General features: G+C 31.0%; 1 protein-coding gene across 3 annotated transcripts; it reads right to left on the bottom strand.

The window, feature by feature from the left end:
* Positions 1–754: 754 nt before the first annotated feature.
* LOC139822070 (fatty acid synthase-like) lies at positions 755–19,277 on the bottom strand. Of its 3 annotated transcripts, XM_071793596.1 has the most exons (21): positions 19,151–19,277; positions 18,867–19,054; positions 16,839–17,086; positions 16,376–16,607; positions 13,862–14,280; positions 12,564–12,857; positions 12,005–12,212; positions 11,448–11,608; positions 10,982–11,299; positions 10,325–10,818; positions 9,623–9,927; positions 8,939–9,337; positions 7,847–8,871; positions 7,545–7,783; positions 6,631–7,324; positions 4,911–5,739; positions 2,570–3,042; positions 2,167–2,421; positions 1,507–1,758; positions 1,301–1,430; positions 755–1,253 (listed from the first exon to the last, which is right to left on the bottom strand). In XM_071793596.1, exons 2-21 carry the CDS (start codon positions 19,021–19,023, stop codon positions 1,249–1,251), a joined length of 7,137 nt encoding a protein of 2,378 aa, XP_071649697.1. In that variant the 5' UTR covers positions 19,024–19,054; positions 19,151–19,277; the 3' UTR covers positions 755–1,248. The 3 variants fall into 3 exon arrangements, with proteins under 3 accessions (XP_071649697.1, XP_071649696.1, XP_071649698.1); XM_071793595.1 differs by having other exon boundaries at positions 755–1,430; XM_071793597.1 differs by having other exon boundaries at positions 755–1,430; positions 5,061–5,739.
* Between the last annotated feature and the right edge of the window lie 1,382 nt (positions 19,278–20,659).

Raw genomic sequence — 20,659 nt, 5'->3', positions numbered from 1 at the left:
TTATACCAAAGACATTGAAATAATATGTCTAGAATGTATTTGATACAGTTCATTAACCTGGCTAACAAGGAAAGATACGGAAGTGTCCCTCTCCGATTTAGATGAGCTTTTAAAATGTTGTTTAATAGACAAAAATAAGAGACACGTATTTTTTTATACGTGTCCATACGCATATTTAGAGGCTGAAACATCCTTTTGAAAAAAATTGACTTTTCTATTTCGGGCCGAATATTTCCAAAACTGTAAAAGATAGAAAAACATATTTTAAACAAAAGTTGAATGGTTTGCAGAGTACTTTAAAATAATAATTATAAATTTTTATTTTTTAATAATTTATAATTTAGATTAGGTCCGTACGCTCACCAGACTTCAATTAGGCAATTTTAAAACTTTTCGTTTCGTACTTCGTGAGTAGGGGGAGTCCGGGAGACTTGACCATAGAGGAGAGTTGAACCACTTCAAATATCTCGTTCAAATTTTGAACAAAGAGCTCAATCCGATTTGTGACAATATGACGCTTGGTAGTGCGTTTCGACTGTGAGTGAGACAAACGTGTTTTAACGTGCTCGGATTGAGCTCTTTGTTCAAAATTTGAACGAGATATTTGAAGTGGTTCAACTCTCCTCTATGGTCAAGTCTCCCGGACTCCCCCTACTCCCCTATCGATTAATCGATTAATATATGACTCATGACTGTTCACTCGGGGCTTAAACTGGATATAGTTTTTTCAGGAAAATTATAATGATAGTGGAAGTATTTTGAAGACTTTTATTACATTTTTGAAAAATTTAAATACACAATTATAACGTACATAAATAGATCATAAATGTTTTTTTTTTACATTTTACATATATATATGTTACCGTTTCCATGATAATTGCTTAAAATACTATCAAATATATGCGTTATCCTTGAGAGGTTGTTTCATACGTCTTAAACCTTAAAATGACCATATATAAAAAGATATGTACTCTTAAATTTTTGTGTTTAACAATATATTTTAAGAAAAATTAAATCGATTCCGGACAATTATAATATAGTCTTTCTAAAACATAAAAGAAGCATAATTGTCTGAAATTAATTGGATTCTTCACTTCTTGAAATATATTGTTAAACAGTTAAACACAAAAATTTAAGCGCACATATCTTTTTATACTATGCTTATTTTAAATTTTAAAGATCGACGTATTGTAGGATAACATTATCAGTAAATTTTAATGTCACCGCGTCCCGATAAAGTATATATATTTATTATATTACTCCTCTTTTTCTTCCTCCTCCTCCTCCTCCTCCTTATATTGTATTATATTATCTTCTATCTTATTATCTTCTATCCATTCTTCGTTAATAGCTGATATGATTTTGTCGTTGTCCATCATTGTGATATGATTACCTTCCACATAATGAATTTGCACTTTACCTTCGGTAACCTAAAAATAAGTTTCTTGTTATTTTTAAAAACAGTTTTATTTCAAAAATATCTATCCAAATTATAGATTTATTTACCTTATGTAAACCATAATCCTCTTCAGTAAAAGAGGCAATCGGAAATGTGGGTTTTAGCAATGTTATAGATGATTTAAGGCGAGGTAATGATGAAATATCGTAATCCTGTACAGCGACAATATGATTGAAAACTGTGAAATATATAAGCTTTTGATTTTCGATGGTCAATACATTTAAATCCTTCGGGAAGTAAGCATGAAATACTTTCACTTTTTCGTCCCATGTGTTACATTTATTCAGCTCTAACGCAAGCTGTAAATAAAAAAATTTTATATAATTAATTGTAATAATTGTGCCAAAGTAACGTCTGCGTTTTATTAATATAAATATAAAAAATTTATTGAATTTTTGAACCATGGTAAAATCTGTTGTTATTCTTATTAGTTCATTAAAATTCCTTACATATTTATTAATACTGACTTATTGTGCTTTCTATCTAAAACTATTATTATTATTTAATCTTGACACATACACAAACATACAAAACAAAATGTAAAACAATTACTATTTCAAGATTCAAATACAATCCCCGAAGATATTCATGATATAATAAATTATTTTATGTGTGATTAATTTATTTAAATTTATATAAGATTAAAATTACATAAATAGTTTTTACAATAAAAAAAATCTAAATGTGTTTTTTTATCATTTACTAACCTTTTCCTTGTTAACTGTAGTGTACATTTTCAATAAACCAAGTAATACCACATTTTGCAACTCATCTGGCGAAGTACAATCCAAATATTGATTAGTCCAAACTTTCATTTGATCGGGAGCTCCGTCTATTAATATTAACCGTCCTGAGAAATCTTTAGCTTCTAATAATCTTGCTAATTCAATGGCAATTAACGATCCAAACGAATAACCCACTATTAGAAATTTCCTTTCATCTTTTATTTTCTTTAATATGTGCTAAGAAAATAAACATAAATGTATGTGTAAGCTGTGGTATAATACGAAAGATTTGTACCTCTAAGTGTTAAATATTACTTATACATATACCTATAAACTATTTAAAAATAATCAAAATAGATATTTTAATTAAATTTGATCTCCTTACAGGCAGCAAATAAGCGGCTGATTTCATCACTGAATGACTTTCATCAGGAATATTAAGTACACCATGTTGCACACACGTTGTCGAAGATTTAATTCCTGATGCTATAGATTTATATACACTTGAACATCCTTCGATTCCCGGTAAGAGAAATATATTGCCTCGATCAACCTCCTTGGTAACAAGTTCTACAAGAATATCTGGAACAAAGTCTGCATCTTTCATTTTTCGAATCAGCATGTCAAAGCCTTCCAAATTACTCGGATCAATTTCATTTGTATCGTGTATCTTTCCTCGTTCGGTTGTAATTGTCATTTTTCGGAGTTTAACGAAATTTAGAGTTCTAATGTCTTGCGCTGTCAAGGAAATATCGAACTCTCTTTCCAACGTTTGCTTAATTTCTACTGCCATCATGGAATCCATACCCATTTCGGCCAATGGTATATTTGGTGGTATTGCGTTTATGTTCTTCAATCCTATTTTGTTTGAAATAAAGTAAGAATTGTATAATAAAATCAATTATATGTTATTTTATTTAATCTTTTAAAATTAAATATACACCAAAAATTTTAATTAAGAATCAAATTGATACATTTCTTTATATCTTTAAGCACTTAGCTATTTTAATACAAATGCTTAGTAAATGAAAACATTGTAATTAGCACATATTGGTATGCATCTTATTTTTTTAAATTATTAGGAAATCTTCTAATGTCGTAAAACGTTAAAAGAAATTTGAAATAATATGAGAGATACATGCAAGGAAAAGTTTAATCTTCAAGTAATGAATTAAGGAGCGAAACTAGCGAACACAGACGATCTGTATGTCATTGAATGTATGTCATTGAAAAATGATTTTTTGACAAGTAAATGACTATATGTATATAAAAGTGCATTTCTTTAATCAACTACTTTTCTGTAAATAAAAATGCTTTAATTGTAAAAGCTTAAATAAGTTATCAGTTTATTGAAAAACTTAACGTTTTTTTTCCAAAAAATTTAAAGAAACAATTTTCTAAAGAAAATTGTCTTAAATAATTTTTTATTAATGTAAGACTAATAAAATTATAAAATAATTATATTTTGCTTCTTCATAGAGAAAGCTTTGTTTTTGTAAACTCCGTGTATGGACCTTTGATCGCGTATAAAGCTAGCTCTAATCATCTAAATCTTGAAGAATTATATATGAAATAGGGGTAGAAAAGACTAAAGGATGTAATAGAATTAAAAAAATTGCTAATAATAAAGGGGTTACCGATTTCTGTCTAAAAAAGTCAACGTAATGCTCTAAACAGAAAATGTTTATTATTCTCGACAACAATTGGCAACCAGTGTATAAAAAACGACTTTACGACCCTCAAGTTTAGGTCCTTTATCAAGCAATTTCGCCTTTTTCTTTTTTTCAGATATTCCACTTTATGATTGACTTAATTTTCGGAAAAAAACTCCTTTTTCTTCTACACAGTAAAAAATAAAATGTTAATCGTAACATTTTTCAAATGTCCCAGAAAATCCACTCTAAATTTTGAGTTAAAATAACTCATTCATCGTGTGTTACTTTGTTGAAAAATTAGAAATGTTAATTTATTGACACTATATTTTACATTTATATTTGTTCTTTTAACTTTAAGTATAATGTAAAAATAACTTGTAAAAAATGTCGATATAACATATTTGAATAAACGATAGTTATTTCAACTTAAGAGAAATGTTGTTTTAAACATTTGATTGTAGTAAATTTAATTATTTTCTATGTCAAAGTTTACGATTATTTGAAGATTTACTTTAACTTTTGTTTATGTTAAAATAACTTTAAAGCGTGTTGATTTTTTGAAATAATTATGTTAAAAGAACTTAAAATAATATTCAATTTCTAAGTGACATACATAAAGTGTTAAGTTATCACGTTGACATTAATATAACACATGAAAATGTTACGAAAATAATAACACAGCTGTTGTATGTTAATTTTACATTAAAATAATAGTCAAATCTTGGTAACACAAGAAAATTTTAACATTTGGACGCACGATTTTTTACTGTGTAAATATCAATTGCGATCTAAAAATTTTGATTAGAACCCAAGTTATACAATAATAATTTAAATGACAGGAACACATAGAGACTTAAAGGGTTAAGTCTACTGCAATTGTGAGAGATAGTTTTTTCCAAATATTATAAGCATTCCTGTAAATTTGAATTAGTGCAAAAAATATATTTTTTGAGATATTACCTACTTATTCCAATAAATATACTTGGAATAACATTTTGATTTCACTTTTATTTCATGGCATTATATGTATTTAGTATTTTTCTTTGTTTAGCTTTGCATAAAACTGCTTACCCATGATATGAGCAACCGTTTCAAAAATATTCATTGATCCGCCAATTTTTGCTTTTTCAGCAACAACCATACTGCTTACGACAGGTCGATCTTGTAACAGAAATACTTCTAATGTCTCCAAACAGGAAGATATTTGTTGTTGCAATGTACCTCCAAAAACCAATTCCTTAGTCTTTTCTTGTATATCTGCCACGACTCCGACATCACTAACAGCACCCCATTGTATCGCTAAACCGTGTAATCCTATTTCCATCCTCTTCTCACAAATTCTCTCCATTACGGAATTAGCCATCCCATAATTTGTCTGGCCTGCGTTTCCTCTTCCACACGAGACGGAGGAAAAAACGACAAAATGTCGAAGTTGTGGACATATCGTTCTCGACAATTCGTCCATTTTCTTCGTCATCCATGCTTTCGATTTGAACGAATCCTCGAACGTTTGTGGTGATTGATTTTGGAATGTACAATCTTTTAAAACAACTGCAAGATTAAATATGGCATCCACTGGTGCTCTTTCTTCAGCAAATTTTAACAGGAATTCACAATCTTCATGTTTCAAATTATCATCGACTGTAACGATCTGTACGTCCACACCGTAAGATCGCCATAGCTTTACTCTTGATTGCTGATAACCTGTTGTGATCCCAGTTCGTGATGTTAATACCAGATTTTTTGCACCTCGAAGAGTCAACCAATCTGCTAGCTCTAAACCAAATCCGCCAAGTCCACCCAAAATAATATAGCATTTATGCTCCAAACAATAATATCGTGGATGAGCGAGTAGTGGAGCATCCAAAGGCTCTTCCTCTTTGCAAACTCTGATAATTATCTGCGAATAAGCAATTAAAAAACAATCGTTTTTTTTATAAAGTAATAAATTATAAATAACAAAGATTTCATATTTTATTTTATTATTAATATTGTTTCGCATTTTATCATTAATTTTATTATTAATTTTAATTAAATAATAATAATAATAATAATAATAATTAACGTTATTTATTAATATAAATACAAAAATTTTTTAGGTCAAATATAATTTCAATAAACCTACATTTGTCTCTACATTTATAGGGGGGAGCGGGGGGGACAGCGGGGAAGGAAGGGGTAGAAGGCGAGGAGGGGAGGGAGATAAAAGAGTGTAAAGGGCCGTAACGGTCAGGTCGGGTTAGAAAGGGGTATGTTGCTTGTAAAGGGTTGGGTACGTCCCTGAAAAACGCCAGATTTAATGTATGTGTAAGAGTGAGGTGAAGTTATACCACACGAAGGAAGAGAGAAATACGTCGGTGAGTGGTGACGGAGCGAGGAGGGGGAGGATGAGTTAGAATGGAAGAAGCGGTGGAGACAGCGGGGAGAAAAGGGTAGAGAGCGAGGAGGGGAGAAAGGTAAAAAAATGTAAAAGGCCGTAATGGTCAGATCGGGTTAGGAAGGAAGATGTTGTTTGTAAAGGGTTGAGTACGTCCCTGAAAAACGCCAGATTTAATGTATGTGTAAGAGTGAGGTGGAGTTATGTTGTAAAAAGTTTGGGATCGTTCTTTAGAAAAAAACGCCTTTCAAACCCTGCGAGAAAAAGAAATAAAGTATCTATCTATCTATCTATCTATCTACTACCTTTATAGCATTAATTATTATAGAAACAAAGAATTGTTTCTAATTTGATATGATAAAATATTCTGTATCATAATTACATATTTCTGCGTATATTAGGAAATAATTGTACCTTGCCAATATGTTTTCCAGCGGCCATATATCTAAAGGCAGCTTCTATTTCATTTCTTTCGAAGACTCTTCTGCATAGTGGTTTAATAGCACCGTCTTTTATACCTTCTGTTATCGTTTTCCACAACCTTGACTTTTGTTCTGCGTTTGAATAGAATAATTTGTCTAATAAAATGCCATGAAAGCTAATATCTTTAGAAAAGATAGATATATCCAAGGAATTATTGGAAACCATATCAAATTTTCCAATTTCTAGAAAACGACCACCATTTGCTAAACAGCGAACAGATGCTTGTAATTTCTCTTCGGCTAAAGAATTCAATACGATATCCACCCCACGACCTTTTGTACGCTGCATAATCATTTGTTCAAAGCTTGTATCTCGAGAGTTTCCGATATGATCTTCGGGAATGGAGGGAAACGTTTCTCTTATAAACTGTCGTTTCTCGACAGTTCCAACTGTCGTAAACACTTCGCAACCTTCGTGAAGCGCAAGATGGATCGCAGCTTGACCAATGCCTCCAGTACCAGAATGAATTAAGATTTTGTCTCCCTTTTTCATTTTACCCCTTATGTATAAAGCATAGTAACACGTGCTGTACACACACGGAATTGTTGCTGCGTCTTCCATTGTCCACTTGTCAGGTATAATCCAACTGAGATATTTATCGGCCACAAGAATGTTCGTCATTCCTCTATGCATAAAAATTTTGAAAATGTATTTATTTATCTAAACGTTACATTAAAATAACGTATATATTGCATATTTTTAATTTAATATTAAATTTAAGTTAATGTCACTTAAATTGAAACGTTATTAATACTAATTAATGATACTCATATCAAATAGAAATTAATACTGTCAATTGCAAAAAGTTCTTTCTATCGCATATGTATTGATACTCTATATTTTACCCGTGTGAACATAATCCCATTAGCCTCTGCTTATGCGTATTGAAACCAACAAATTCTAAGCCAATGAAACAGTCGTTACCGCGTTCGAACGATGCGATAGTTTCAGCATTAAGTCTGCCAGTAGCTACCATGATATCTCTAAAATTAACAGACGTATAAATTACATTAACGAGATTTTCATGGTTAATGCGAGACATTCTGCTCTGTGCCCAGCAGAGAGTACTCATATCTCCTTGTACCTGTTATAAGTAAACATTAATTAATTTTTATTATAAAATTTATAATAGAACATCTTAACATACCATCTGCGCAACGTAAGCCCTCTGAACAAGTTTTGATTCTAACGATGGTAATGGAAAATGCCTGTATGATCCCCAAACGTTACCGGAACGTATAACATTGATGGGTAGGTCCAACTGTAGCTGCTTCGTGTACAACGGCTCTTGCAAAGAAAATGTAGGCGCTTTGTCATCTTGAATAAATACGCTTCTAATTATTTCGTCGCCTGGTTCTTTTTGCAAACAATTAATAAAACCGAGTAGCCCGCATTCGAAGTCTTCTTCCGAGACGAGAATTATCTCCGTATCTACACCAGTCTCGTTTTGCACCTTCATGATTGATTTCAGTTCATCTACCCATGAAAATTCGTAATTGTTCACATGTACAATCCGCTGGTTTCTCACAATATTTCGCGATTTTCTTAATAACAAAAGCTTCTTGTCATTTATTTGTTTTTCCAGTATGATATCCAACTCATACATTTTCAGGGATGAATAATCGTAGACCGCACCGGATTCCTCCAAAGTCAGTAGAAAACCCTGTGGCATTAACAGAGACAGCAACTGTTTGTATAATTTTTTGCTATTTTTTGTTAAAATATCGAAACCAAGGACTATCAAACAATTCTCGTCCTTCGACAACTTCGTAATTTCCGTTGTAGAAACGTTGTCGGGCAAAGAAATATTTGGGAATTTCTCGTGGGTCGTCACGAGTTTAGTGTGGTGTCGAATCTGCGGTAAATTATTTAAGATTTCACTAATAAGTGGAGAATTTAAATCTTCCGGTACCACTTTGTCACTATCATCGACAAATTCGATAATTTTAACATTTATCATATTACAACATTCGAGTGCAATGTGCATTGACATTCTTATTGCATCTTGCAACAACATAGTACCTAAATCACGATGAGCAACAAATTTGTATTCTTCAAGAACGGTATTAACTACTTTTTGTCGGCGAGATATAGGTATAGCCACAGTGCCACAAATTTCTATTCCTCCAGATATTACAGCGTCTAAAGACTTGTAACGACGAACAGAGAATTCTGCAACGTAGCGAATAAAATTTATTTGTCAGGCAATTGGCCACATTGTATCATTTATTTTACTTACGTCTATTTTCAATTGGATAATCCTGAATTATCTGTATGTGATATTTCGGATCTATAGTCAGTTTGCGAATTCTTGTTGGAACATAAAGGCTTCTTGAATTCCGTCCTAAAATCGTCATCTGTAACATACTGTCCATAAATGCCACCCAATTAGATGTCCATGCGATATGGCCGTTTGATCCCGTAACCGATGCGCTTTTTAATCCACGAAATACACCGGTATATTGATAACCGCGAAGTCTTAATTCCTTATAGATGTCTTTTGTATTCATTTCTTCCTCATCATCGATATATTCGGCAAGATTAGCTGATATTTTTTCATTTTCAATATTGGTTGGAATTCGTACTGTTCCAGTAACAATAGCATTATCTCCTTCCATTATTTCAAACCTATTGCTACCTAGATATAGGTGTAAATTCATTAAACGTAATATAATTTTATATAAGAAATCAAATTTAATATAAATATGTCAATATGGAGCTGGACCTTACAAAAGCAGTTGACTTGTGAAAAGAAAGAAGATTCCGCGTTAAGATTAGTTATTTTCATATATTTCCTTTGTATATTTTTTACATTTTAATTATGGTATATATTGCGCCATAAAAACGACATATAAGCTTTAAAATCTAATTAAAAAATAAAAAACTCACGCTAGAAAATTAACTGTTTACGTAATAATATTACCTTCTTGGATCGAGAAAGTTAATTCGATCTCATTTTGTTGTGATAGCACTGTAGCACGAATAAAATTAACGTCTTCAAATACAACGGGTGTATTGATATATTCTTTTTTTTTTAACAATGCGATCATCTCCCAGATATAAAAAAGATATCCCGTAGCAGGAAATAAATTTTTTTCATTAACGACATGACCCGTTAAATATACAAATTCTTCATCAATTGTACTAATACTGACAACGTTTTCCTTTTTGTCAGTCATTTTATTTGTACGAAATTGCACTAGAAGGAAGTTCTCTGAATGATCCCATCTGCAAACGTCATTAGAAATTATTATATGATCTTCGTGTAAACGAATTAATTGTAGAAATTACTCAATTCAAGATTTGATCTAAAATTGAAACTCAGATTCTAAATTATCACTGTTATCTGCTCTATGTAGTAGGCATAAAAGGATTAACATGTGTATAAGAATACATTTATCTTTGAGATAAGTAAGTTGATGGAATGTTTTCAAAATACAGAGATGTAATTTCGAAATTAAATGATAAAACTAACCAAGTTCGAAAAAGAGTTTAAAGTTCTAATTCGCTATTAAATTGAACATGTTCTCTTCTGACTATTTCACCTAAATATTTCAAAATTGATAAAAATGTTTGTTTTTTTCGATAATTTGTCCATTTGTGCCTAAACGAAAAATATGCATACCTTATGAGAGGAGAAATCATTGGGGTACCGCGGCTTACAGGAAATTCCACTGTCGGATAGAGATTTGCAATCTGTGGCTGCAATCCAGCGTTATAAAGTTTTCCGATTGATTCTAAAAATATCTCATTATTATGATTCTCGGTTCGTTCATATAGCGCTACGTTTGTTACTGTAGAGTATAAATAATTGTTCAAAATGTGTTGAAGAATATTCTGAGGAGATATTTCAATCGTCACTGTATCCTTCGGAACTGAACGTATCGTCTTTGCGAATAACACCGGAGACAACAAGTGATTTGTATAATATTTTGAACATAAAGGTATAGTATTGGAGTACTCGTGAGTGGATGTTGTTAACCATTTTGAGCTGCAAAATCTTTTCTGTGGTAATATTTGGTTCAAGTATATTTCGGACTTAGCTACAGCAGGTTTGATGTAACGACTATGAAAAGGTATATTACCACAAGGAATCCTTTTTACAGAAATATTATCAGCCTAAAAATATTGAAGAAAATTGTAAATATAACATACACACACAATAGTCATTTGATTATCCTAGAAAATAATAAAATCGTAAGTATTACTAATTTGTTTTAACAAAACGATTCAAAGACACTAATCAGAAAATATTATGTTGTTTATAAACATTAATATATACCTGCAATTTGTCGAGGAATGCTCTTATAGAATTTGTTGGTCCGGTTACAATAAAATTAGAAGAACTATTGTAACAAGCTATATCGATATCCGAAGAGCACATAACTTTTAAGGTTTCAAGGTCGAGATTAATTTCAGCCATGGAGCCGTTAATTATTTTCGACTCTTGAAGGGCTAAACCGATGAAATATGCCGACAGAATCGTTTCTTCGGCCGTTAAACATCCATCGGCATATCCACAGATTAGTTCACCAATGGAGTGACCGATTATAAAATCGGGGACTACACCAATAGATGTTAAAAGATCAACTAATCCAATCTGCGATTCATATAAAAGAAATAGCTTCGCATTTGGTTTAAATAAAGATTAGAATTATGAATATAATTTTACAATTATATATATATGTATATACATATATACATATATAGTATAATTTATGAAGGCCAACAAAGAGTTTTTTTCTTACCTGTAGTCCAATAAGACTCAATAAAAAATTTAAAATATTATCAAAAATATTTTTATTATCACTTGTTAAGATATCAGTAAGTGATATGCCGTAAGATCTCAAAACAATACCACATTTCTGGATTGCCTTGGCAAACACTGGGAATTTCATTAGAGCGCGACCTATGAAAATTTTAATAAAGTTTCTAAATTTTAGTATACAGATATGTACATGCATCCGCGTATTTAGATATTTAGATTTTTTTAGTTATCGGTAAGGGTACGTAAGAAACTCTAGCCTCTTCCCATATTGTTGTATTTGTTCTAGGATAAAATTTAATTTTACTCGTTAACTGTAATAAATTAAGTTCTTTATAAATAATAAGCAATGAATTAAACTTTTATGTATATATTATGATAAGTTTGATAACATACTAGATAAGAATATGTTATCATCATGATCGTAACACTCCATATTTGTACTTCCATATTGTTCTTTATACTTATATATTTTATAACTTAAAATTCTTCTTTGTTGAATGAACATTTAAAATCTTTTATAATAGTATATTTACTTACTCATCCCAAACCATTGAGATCCTAATCCAGAAAATATAAAACAAATCGGTCTTCTGACATATGGAGTATGTTCTATTTTATTAATAGTATTATGAGATATTTTAGACTCAGTTGTCATGTATCCTCTGTAAGGATGCCCTTCTATATCATCATTATGAATATGATGTAGCAGAGATATAAACTCAGCATCTATTGGTCGATTTCGCACCTGCATTCAGTAACAAGAATGTACATCCTATAATTCTTGGAATAATTTACAAAAAAGGACGATAATATTATCTTATTCTGCAGTGTTTTACTTTAGCAATTATTAAATGCATTATTATTACTTAATATATTAAATAAATATATATTTAATACATTAACTTTCCTTTTTTGTGCATATTCGAAATAATTTTGAAAGTGATTATATGTACGTAAATATCTTTTTAGACACTGTATAAATACACGTGTGTATATTTAATTGTTATGTTTGTTATATTTATATAATACTACAAAAAACTAATGTCAAAAATTATTTCTAAAATAAATGAAATAAGTCATTATAATACTTGCTTACATTATCTAAGATGATTTTAACTGCTTCCTCCGTACGACCAGACACAGCTACAAGCCTAGGTAAATCATCATTTGGAGCTCCATTGTTAATTTTTTGTTTAGGATTTGAGTTTAATAATATGTGGCCATTAGCCCCTCCAAACCCAAAAGAATTGATAGCTACATAACCACCCTCCCATTCTGTTGGTTCAGTGACGATCTTTATTCTTCCTTCGATAATAGCAGTTAACTCTTTTCGCGGACGCTTGAAGTGTATAGTAGGCGTAATTATACCAGTTTCCATCGCTAATAATACCTTTAAGAGATCACATTTTTTTACCAGCAGTACATATATAATTATTTTATATACACGTATTATATACATATGTCTTATAATTGTAACAATATAAAAAAATATAAATTACATTTTGAATATAATCACATTTTGAGCAAAGTCAGTGTTAAATCATTTTATTATAAACTAGCTGGTTACTCGGGCTTCGCCCGGGAGTCGTTTTTCTTGAAACGACGTCATTTGTGTTTCAATATCCTTATTGTGGACAAACATAAGAAGTTTGTCGGGTGGTTGATTTAAAGACGGTAGTTTAACTTTTCTGCATGAAAAACACATTCTAGGTGCTTAAGTTTTAAACTTTTTTACTTGACAATGATCACATATTGCATCCATTTTTCCAATTATTACACTCGGATAAAATTGATATTCGTAATTTGAATCATAACTATAAATGCCTCTAATTTCAAATCGGACCGCATAAATGTTTTCGTGGATTAAACATGTCGTAACCGGTCTTTTTCTACTCGAGTTTCACACTATTGAATCATTTCCGCTTTTCCGATATTTCACTTACCGATCAGCGACAACATCCCTTGTTTTACCCAGGCGTTTTTTCGGGAATTTTGAGATTGCTCGCTCGCGATGTACACAGAACCTCGATTTTTCAATTAAAAAACCAAGGAATAAAATCGGTAATCACCGATTCTCACCAAATTCAATATAATAATATTCTATCCATAAAAAAAATATTAGCTTGATATCTCAAAATTTGCAGAAATCAAAACAATTACATATGCAATTCTTTAAAATTCGGTCAATTATTTCTTGAAAAATTTAAGAAATTAGAAAAACCGGTTTCCAAAAGATCGGTAACGAAGAACTATACACCCTATAGCACTCCCCGGGAAATTCTACCCCTACTTCATATATAATACTTTCAAAATCGGTCCAACAGTTTCTAAGATTACCCCCGAACAACAGTACAAACTTTTCCCCTTTATATAATAGTAGAGATAGAGATGTACCTTTGCGATTTGACAAAGGCCACTGGCGGGTTCGGAATGTCCAAGATTCGATTTTACCGAGCCCATCAATAAAGGAGTGTTTCTTTTAGCGCATAAAGTCTGGTCAATAGACATAACTTCTACGGGATCACCGGCAAGAGTACCAGTTGCATGAGCTTCCATGTAAGATAACTTATTAGGTGAGATCATACATTCCTTATAAAATTCATCCAATAATATTTTTTGCTTTTCGACCGATGGAAAGGTAATACCTTCTTCTTTAAAACCATCGCAATTTACTTTACCGTGTACGAGGGTTGCATATATTCTTCTTGCATTTTTTGCCTTTTGCAGATATACTACCGCGACCGTATCGCTACGCATATATCCGGCGCCTTCTTCGTCAAAGGGTTTACAGTAACCATCAGAAGATAAAACCCCTAGAAGGAAATTAATTCATGTTATTAAATAAAGTTTTTCAAGTTTTGATTCAATATTTAAATGTAAGGATAGAAAAAAATGAAGGGCTTATTGAACATTATAGACAAAGAGTGCGATTGTTTCACAGAGCACGTTATTGGATAAACATAAACGTAAAATAACATAATCTTAATATAATTTACAACAAGAGTTTGTTAATTTCACAGGAAAGACAGTACAAAAAGAAATATCTGCGTTAATGTATCCGGACGAAGTAATTGTTCTAGACTGTTCGAGAATATCTAATAGAATTACAATCACGCATATATAGTTTGTCATACAATTTGATTTGGTCTACCGGTTAAATATCTTTTTATTTTGATAATATTTTGTGTTTTGTTTCATTTTCTTTGTTTAAACTTCTTGCTTTATTGGTATATATCTAATTGTTAATTCACATCTTCAAAAATTTCTTATAGAAATGCTTTGAAAAATATTACATGCTCTTCTTAAGGAACTTGTGGGAGTAGTAGTGAGGTGCTTTACGGTTATGTTGTTCAAAAATAGATTGTTGTTCAACAATATGTATGGTGCCGAACCCGAAATGTGCTCGATGAACAAAAATGTTGTAATTTTTTATCGCAATAAAAAATATATACCGAGGTCACACATGAGTGGTCACCACCCCTATAATAATTTTCAAATGTTTGCAAACATAACTGACATAGCTTAAAGCCTTTCTACTGCACGGATCTTTGAGAGAAGGACTCAAACGAGGGATCCTGGGCGGAAGGACACTGATTACAAAGCTTATCTTAAATTGGGCCCTGAATTTTTGTAGAGTGGCCGCCACCCAGTGTGGCCTCAAAGGATTAACAGTAAAGAACTGACATTACAACACAATACTAATATGACATAAATAAAGGCACATAACAGAGTGATTGCGAGTAAATATCTTTATTCCAATCAAAAATAGAAATTTTTCTGACTTCTGATTTTTTGTGGGGGGGGGGGTGCTAACTTAACAGACATGACTTCTGCGGCGTAAATCTCCGCACGGCGTAAATACTGGAGTTACCTTAATAAAGTTTTTTTTTTGTTGAAATCAAATCCACTCGAACTTCTCATTATTTTCAAACGGACAAATAAAACCTAAACAATAGAGGAAAGTACCCGATTATGAGATACCATATCTATTTTGTGTGATTGCCGGAAGTCTATGAGCAAAATTGGAAAATACAGTAGGTCATTTTGAAGGGAATTTAATAAGCTTTAAGATGCTGAAATTTAAAATTTAATTTAAATATTAATTTTGCTGAAAATTAAAAAAATGTGAAAAATAAGCTTTCGGCAAAATCGCAAAAGTGTGCTCCTAATATGAGAGACCCCGGGAAATCGCTAATAAAATGCAAAATACATGATATTGCAATTAAAAAACTTTATTTAAAGTTTTTGAAAGACAAATGTAATGGAGAAGCATATTTGCAACAATCGTAAACCCACTTATACTCAATATTGTATTATACCTAATCTTCCTCCTCCACCCTTCCCTCTCAAATCAAGGTCAGCACAGTCTTATAAATTCGTATAAACCTTCCCTTAACGTTAATATAGTATTTTCTCTTCTTTTATTACTATACAATAACTTTTATACTCCAACAACCCAGGAGTATCCTGAGTATCTCATGTTACGAGCACCACGCCTTGCGGTTTCACGATCATCAAATCTAATCTCTACAATTGAGCAACTCAACATATCCCGTATTTTCGTATTAATACGACCTTACTCTATCGCTGCATGCAGAACTTATTGCCAAATATTTATTAGATATATAATAAACAAGGTTTAAAAACTCATATCCATGGCACTTGACAACATCCAATTTCAGAATTTCTTTTTCTGCAACGACTACACGCACGATCAAACAATGAATTTTCCACTAAATAGGTTTTACCCCAAGGGCAATAAGTTCATGGTGGAACCAACAGATAGGGCCTATTAGTTTAGCAGAAACCTCGCTGTCGCATATTAGGAGCCTATCTCATAATAGGGGACTTTTTTCTATTAATAATTTTTATGACGTAACATACAATATAATAAGATATAATAAATACCTAGATTGTAAAATAGGATTTGGACATTAGCACTAAGACATAAACTTGCAGAAGCGATAATGGCAGCATCGCAATTTCCGGACCGAATCTGCTCGTAACCTTTTACTATAGCATAGCTACTTGAACTACATGCAGTATCAATACTATGCGATTGTCCGGTAACGCCTAACCAGTAAGAAATTGTATTTGCCATGAAAGAAATGTTGTTTCCAGTCATAGGTAATCTAGCAAGCTAATCACAATACATGTTTGTAAATATATTTGAAGTACTGAAATATATAAATAACAAGTCTTTATTTTTTATTTGTAGAATTATTAACAACTATTGTATAATTTTTCTAAACTTTACACACTAAGGAAACAGATTTCCATATTTGCAACAAAAATTTTACACATATGATTATTATTTCTTTAAATACATTTCTATTAATTGTGTTTTATATAATAATTAAATACATCACACCTCAGGACTTTGAAAAGAAAAATGTGCTCGAGTCTCTGACTGAGAAATTGCTGTAATAACACTCGTTCTTGTTCCCCGTAATTCTTTTGGGTTTACACCCGCATCGATAATTGCTTCATAAGTATGCTCGAGTAACATTCTAGTCTGAGGATCCATTATATGAGCTTCTGTTGCGGGTATATTGAAAAATTCTGAATCGAATTTCTTGATATTGTTGACTTTACCAATTCGATGGGGCATATTATAAGCTATATACAAAATAAATATATTAAAAATATATTAACAAGTAAAAGAAGGCTTTAACAGTACAATGCGGTTGACAAAGCGTACGTTAACGTAAGTTAACGTTATAATAACTAATATATAATTATATATCGGACATTTCGGCTTTGTTTTAAATAGTCAAATCTTCAGCGGTGACAACTGAATCAAAATAATCTCACACTCTCCAACGAAAAATAATTCCAAAATTTGGTGGTCTAAAAGTAGTATAATCTGCGAGAAAATTCAAGTAAGACTTAGAGCCTTCGCACAAGACTCTCGTAACGTAGCGTAACGTAACGTGGATCAACACACAAGAAACGTATCGGTTACGGCGTTGTAAGTGTGCATTAACTTACGTTATGTTACGTTACGTCACCAGACGAGAGTCTTGTGTGAAGAGTCTCCCTATAATATCATAGTTTACAATATAATTAAAATAGAAATTACAGTAAGAACTTCAACAGTCAGAACGACAAGAGAAGTAAATTAAATCACCCATCAGTTTATAAAATGCGAAAATAAAGTCATATTTTATAAGAATATTTATATAACACTGGGAAACACGGATTTCTTGTCGGGCCAATGGCAACTGATTCTGATAGATTTTTTTCCGTAGAATCCGAATCTGAAAACGAAAATAATAAATTGGCTTTATTTTTTAAGAAATACGGTGCTCCCGTTGTTTTTCCACAGATGTTCAAAAATGACCAAAAACACGTTATTTGGCATCTTTGACCCCGTTTATTTAAAAAACAGAGCCAATTTAGTATTTTCAAGGCCAGCTTCTTGTTCAGCGGAACCAAGTTAGTAAAAAATACCTATTCCTTTAAAAACAATCTGAAAACAATAAGATTTTGTTGACCAGTGTATATAATATATATACTTCTTTCTACATAAAAAATAATAATGTTTTTAAGGATTTATAATATGCATCTGGATCGTTTTCAATTATGATATTAGAAATAACGAAGCCATGAAAATGTTTGAATTAATGAAAGATAATTTATAATTTTTGACATAAATTACGAGGATTGTTTTCGTTATATATGTATATATTGTGTATATATACGTAGAGTTACACAATTTTCTTGGATTCTGATATCGTTTTTTTAAATTATTGGATTAGATATTGCAAATCTTTAATTACGATTAATATATACGATAATATAAAAAGAATATTTTTCCTAATAAGTTTTGAAAATATATCTTAAGGAGGTTGATTGCCGTCACATTGCGGGGCAGGCGGCGAGAGGGGACGATTGCCAACTCTATAAGAATCAAATTTTTCGACGCGTGAAATAAACGAGTTTTAGCAAATAAACATTATATATGGAATGCATTTAATTAGCTGTTTCTTAAGGTTTTAAATCGTTGTTTGTACAATTAAAATCAAAATACGTTAAAATGTGGCAATACGCTGTTTTATTTCTGCAATTTCTTGATAACTATCAGTCTTCGTAAAAGTATTTCCTAAATATGTAAAGAATTATTTGCATCTATTCTCATTAAATTCTTGTCATTTTTAATAGGCTTTCGAGAGTTACATTACAGGAGTAACATTCTTGCTATGTCGCCCGTGTATAAGAGAGAGATAAGAGTTTATCTTTAATAATTAATTACTCGACAACCATCCAGACAATTGTCTTCAACTTTGGCATGGACGACAGATTCTCATATGGACGAATATCCTCCATAAATTTAAACAAATTCTTATCATATTGATTTGAACAACCAACCTCCTTAATGTTAAAAAAAAATTATTACAATTATTCCACCGTCCATGATCGCTGGAACCAAGATCCACTTTGTTAAAAAGATTTTCTTGAAACTCTTTTAAATTGTCGCTATTAGGAAATCGGCCAGCAATACCAGAGATTACGATTTCTTCTTCAGCATCGACGCTGAAGTTCGGTCGATTCATAGTATCTTTATTTTTTCGAAACAAACAAATTCTACAACAAAATGTCATTATTTATTTTTTGAGAAAACAGACATAAATGTAAAATAAAGAAAAGAATCAAATACAATGTAATATTACATATACGTACCAATAGGAAGTGGAAGCACCGTGGCAATTGAGACAGTCAAGAGTGAAGTCGACTAAATCATGTCTCCGAACTTCTATTTATTATTTCTGTGTTATATGTATATTATACTTCTACATACATGATAATGATGAAGCCGATTAAAATTATGAATATTTGAATGGCTGACGCTTCCGTTACGACATATTTACACACAATCGTTGAAATTATTGAAAAGTTTGCCAATGCGTAGTAACAGAATGAACTCAGAAAGAGAATATCAAAAAATTACTATGTGTTAGCATTTTATGTTTGTGAGTATTATTATTGTGTGAGTTTTAGATATGTTGTAACATAATTTAATTAAAAAAGTAAAACAATTGTTATTTTAATATCTAATATGTATAAAATATAATAATTATTTATATTATTATACACAATATATCTTCACGTATAAGTGTATGAACTAATATAGTTAGAACATTTTAAGTTTATTGAAAGAAAATGTTTTCTTTATATATTTTACATCAATTATTTTCAATTTAAATAGAGATATACAAGCTGATAGAATATATGCTGGCAAGCGTAGATCTACTTATTGTACGAAATTTGCACGCATACACGCACGCATTGTATTTGTCCTAATTTTGATTTTATTCGGATTCTTGTCAGCAATTGAATATTCAATATATTAACTCATAAGTTATAGCCTAAATGGAATAAACTAAACTTTAAAACTAATTCGAAGATCGAAAGTTACGAATATACGTTTTTTATTCTCGCGTTCTCTGAATTCTGGTGAATGTGTGACTTTACTTCTCTTTGTCCTGACTGTTATTTCTGTTTCGATCATATCACAAATTATGATTATTAATCAAGTTTTACTTAAATATTTTTGTGGAAAGTTTCACTGCTAATTAATCTTTGATTTTGACTGTTAGCACATCGCTGAAGACGACTCAAAATAGAACTGAAACGTCCGATGTATTATAATTATGTGTCTTATTTGTTATTAAAAATTTATATAACGTTAACTTACACACTGTTAATCGTGTTACATTTCCAAATCTTTTTACTTGCTACTTGTTAATTTCATTATCGATTTCTTAATTACTTATCCATTTATTTTAACATAAATATATTATAATTATTTTGCATCGTATTCTGCGCATGCCATCGTGTACTGACCTAACACATTGGAATATCCATGTGCAGATTTTTTTTTTATAAGAGACAAAATTAATTCTTACATGATATAGGTATTTATATGTACATGCATGTGTAATAAAAAATAATGAAAAATCAAATTTTATTTAGACACATATACATAATTCACACGTGCAATATATGCATAAATGAGTATTGATTTTAATTTTACACATTGTCATATTCACTTTTCATAAAGTATTCACGCATTTACGCATTCACAATATGAATAATATCCGCTAAACTTTGATATCTGATTCATATGTAAAATTATTATCAATTGTCTAGCGATGTCAAGTAAACAGGAAGAACAGTTAACTACGTCAA

This window comes from Temnothorax longispinosus, chromosome 11, assembly GCF_030848805.1.
Source record: "Temnothorax longispinosus isolate EJ_2023e chromosome 11, Tlon_JGU_v1, whole genome shotgun sequence".
Taxonomy (NCBI): Eukaryota; Metazoa; Arthropoda; class Insecta; order Hymenoptera; family Formicidae; genus Temnothorax; species Temnothorax longispinosus.
This window is presented reverse-complemented; position numbering and strand designations above follow the sequence as displayed.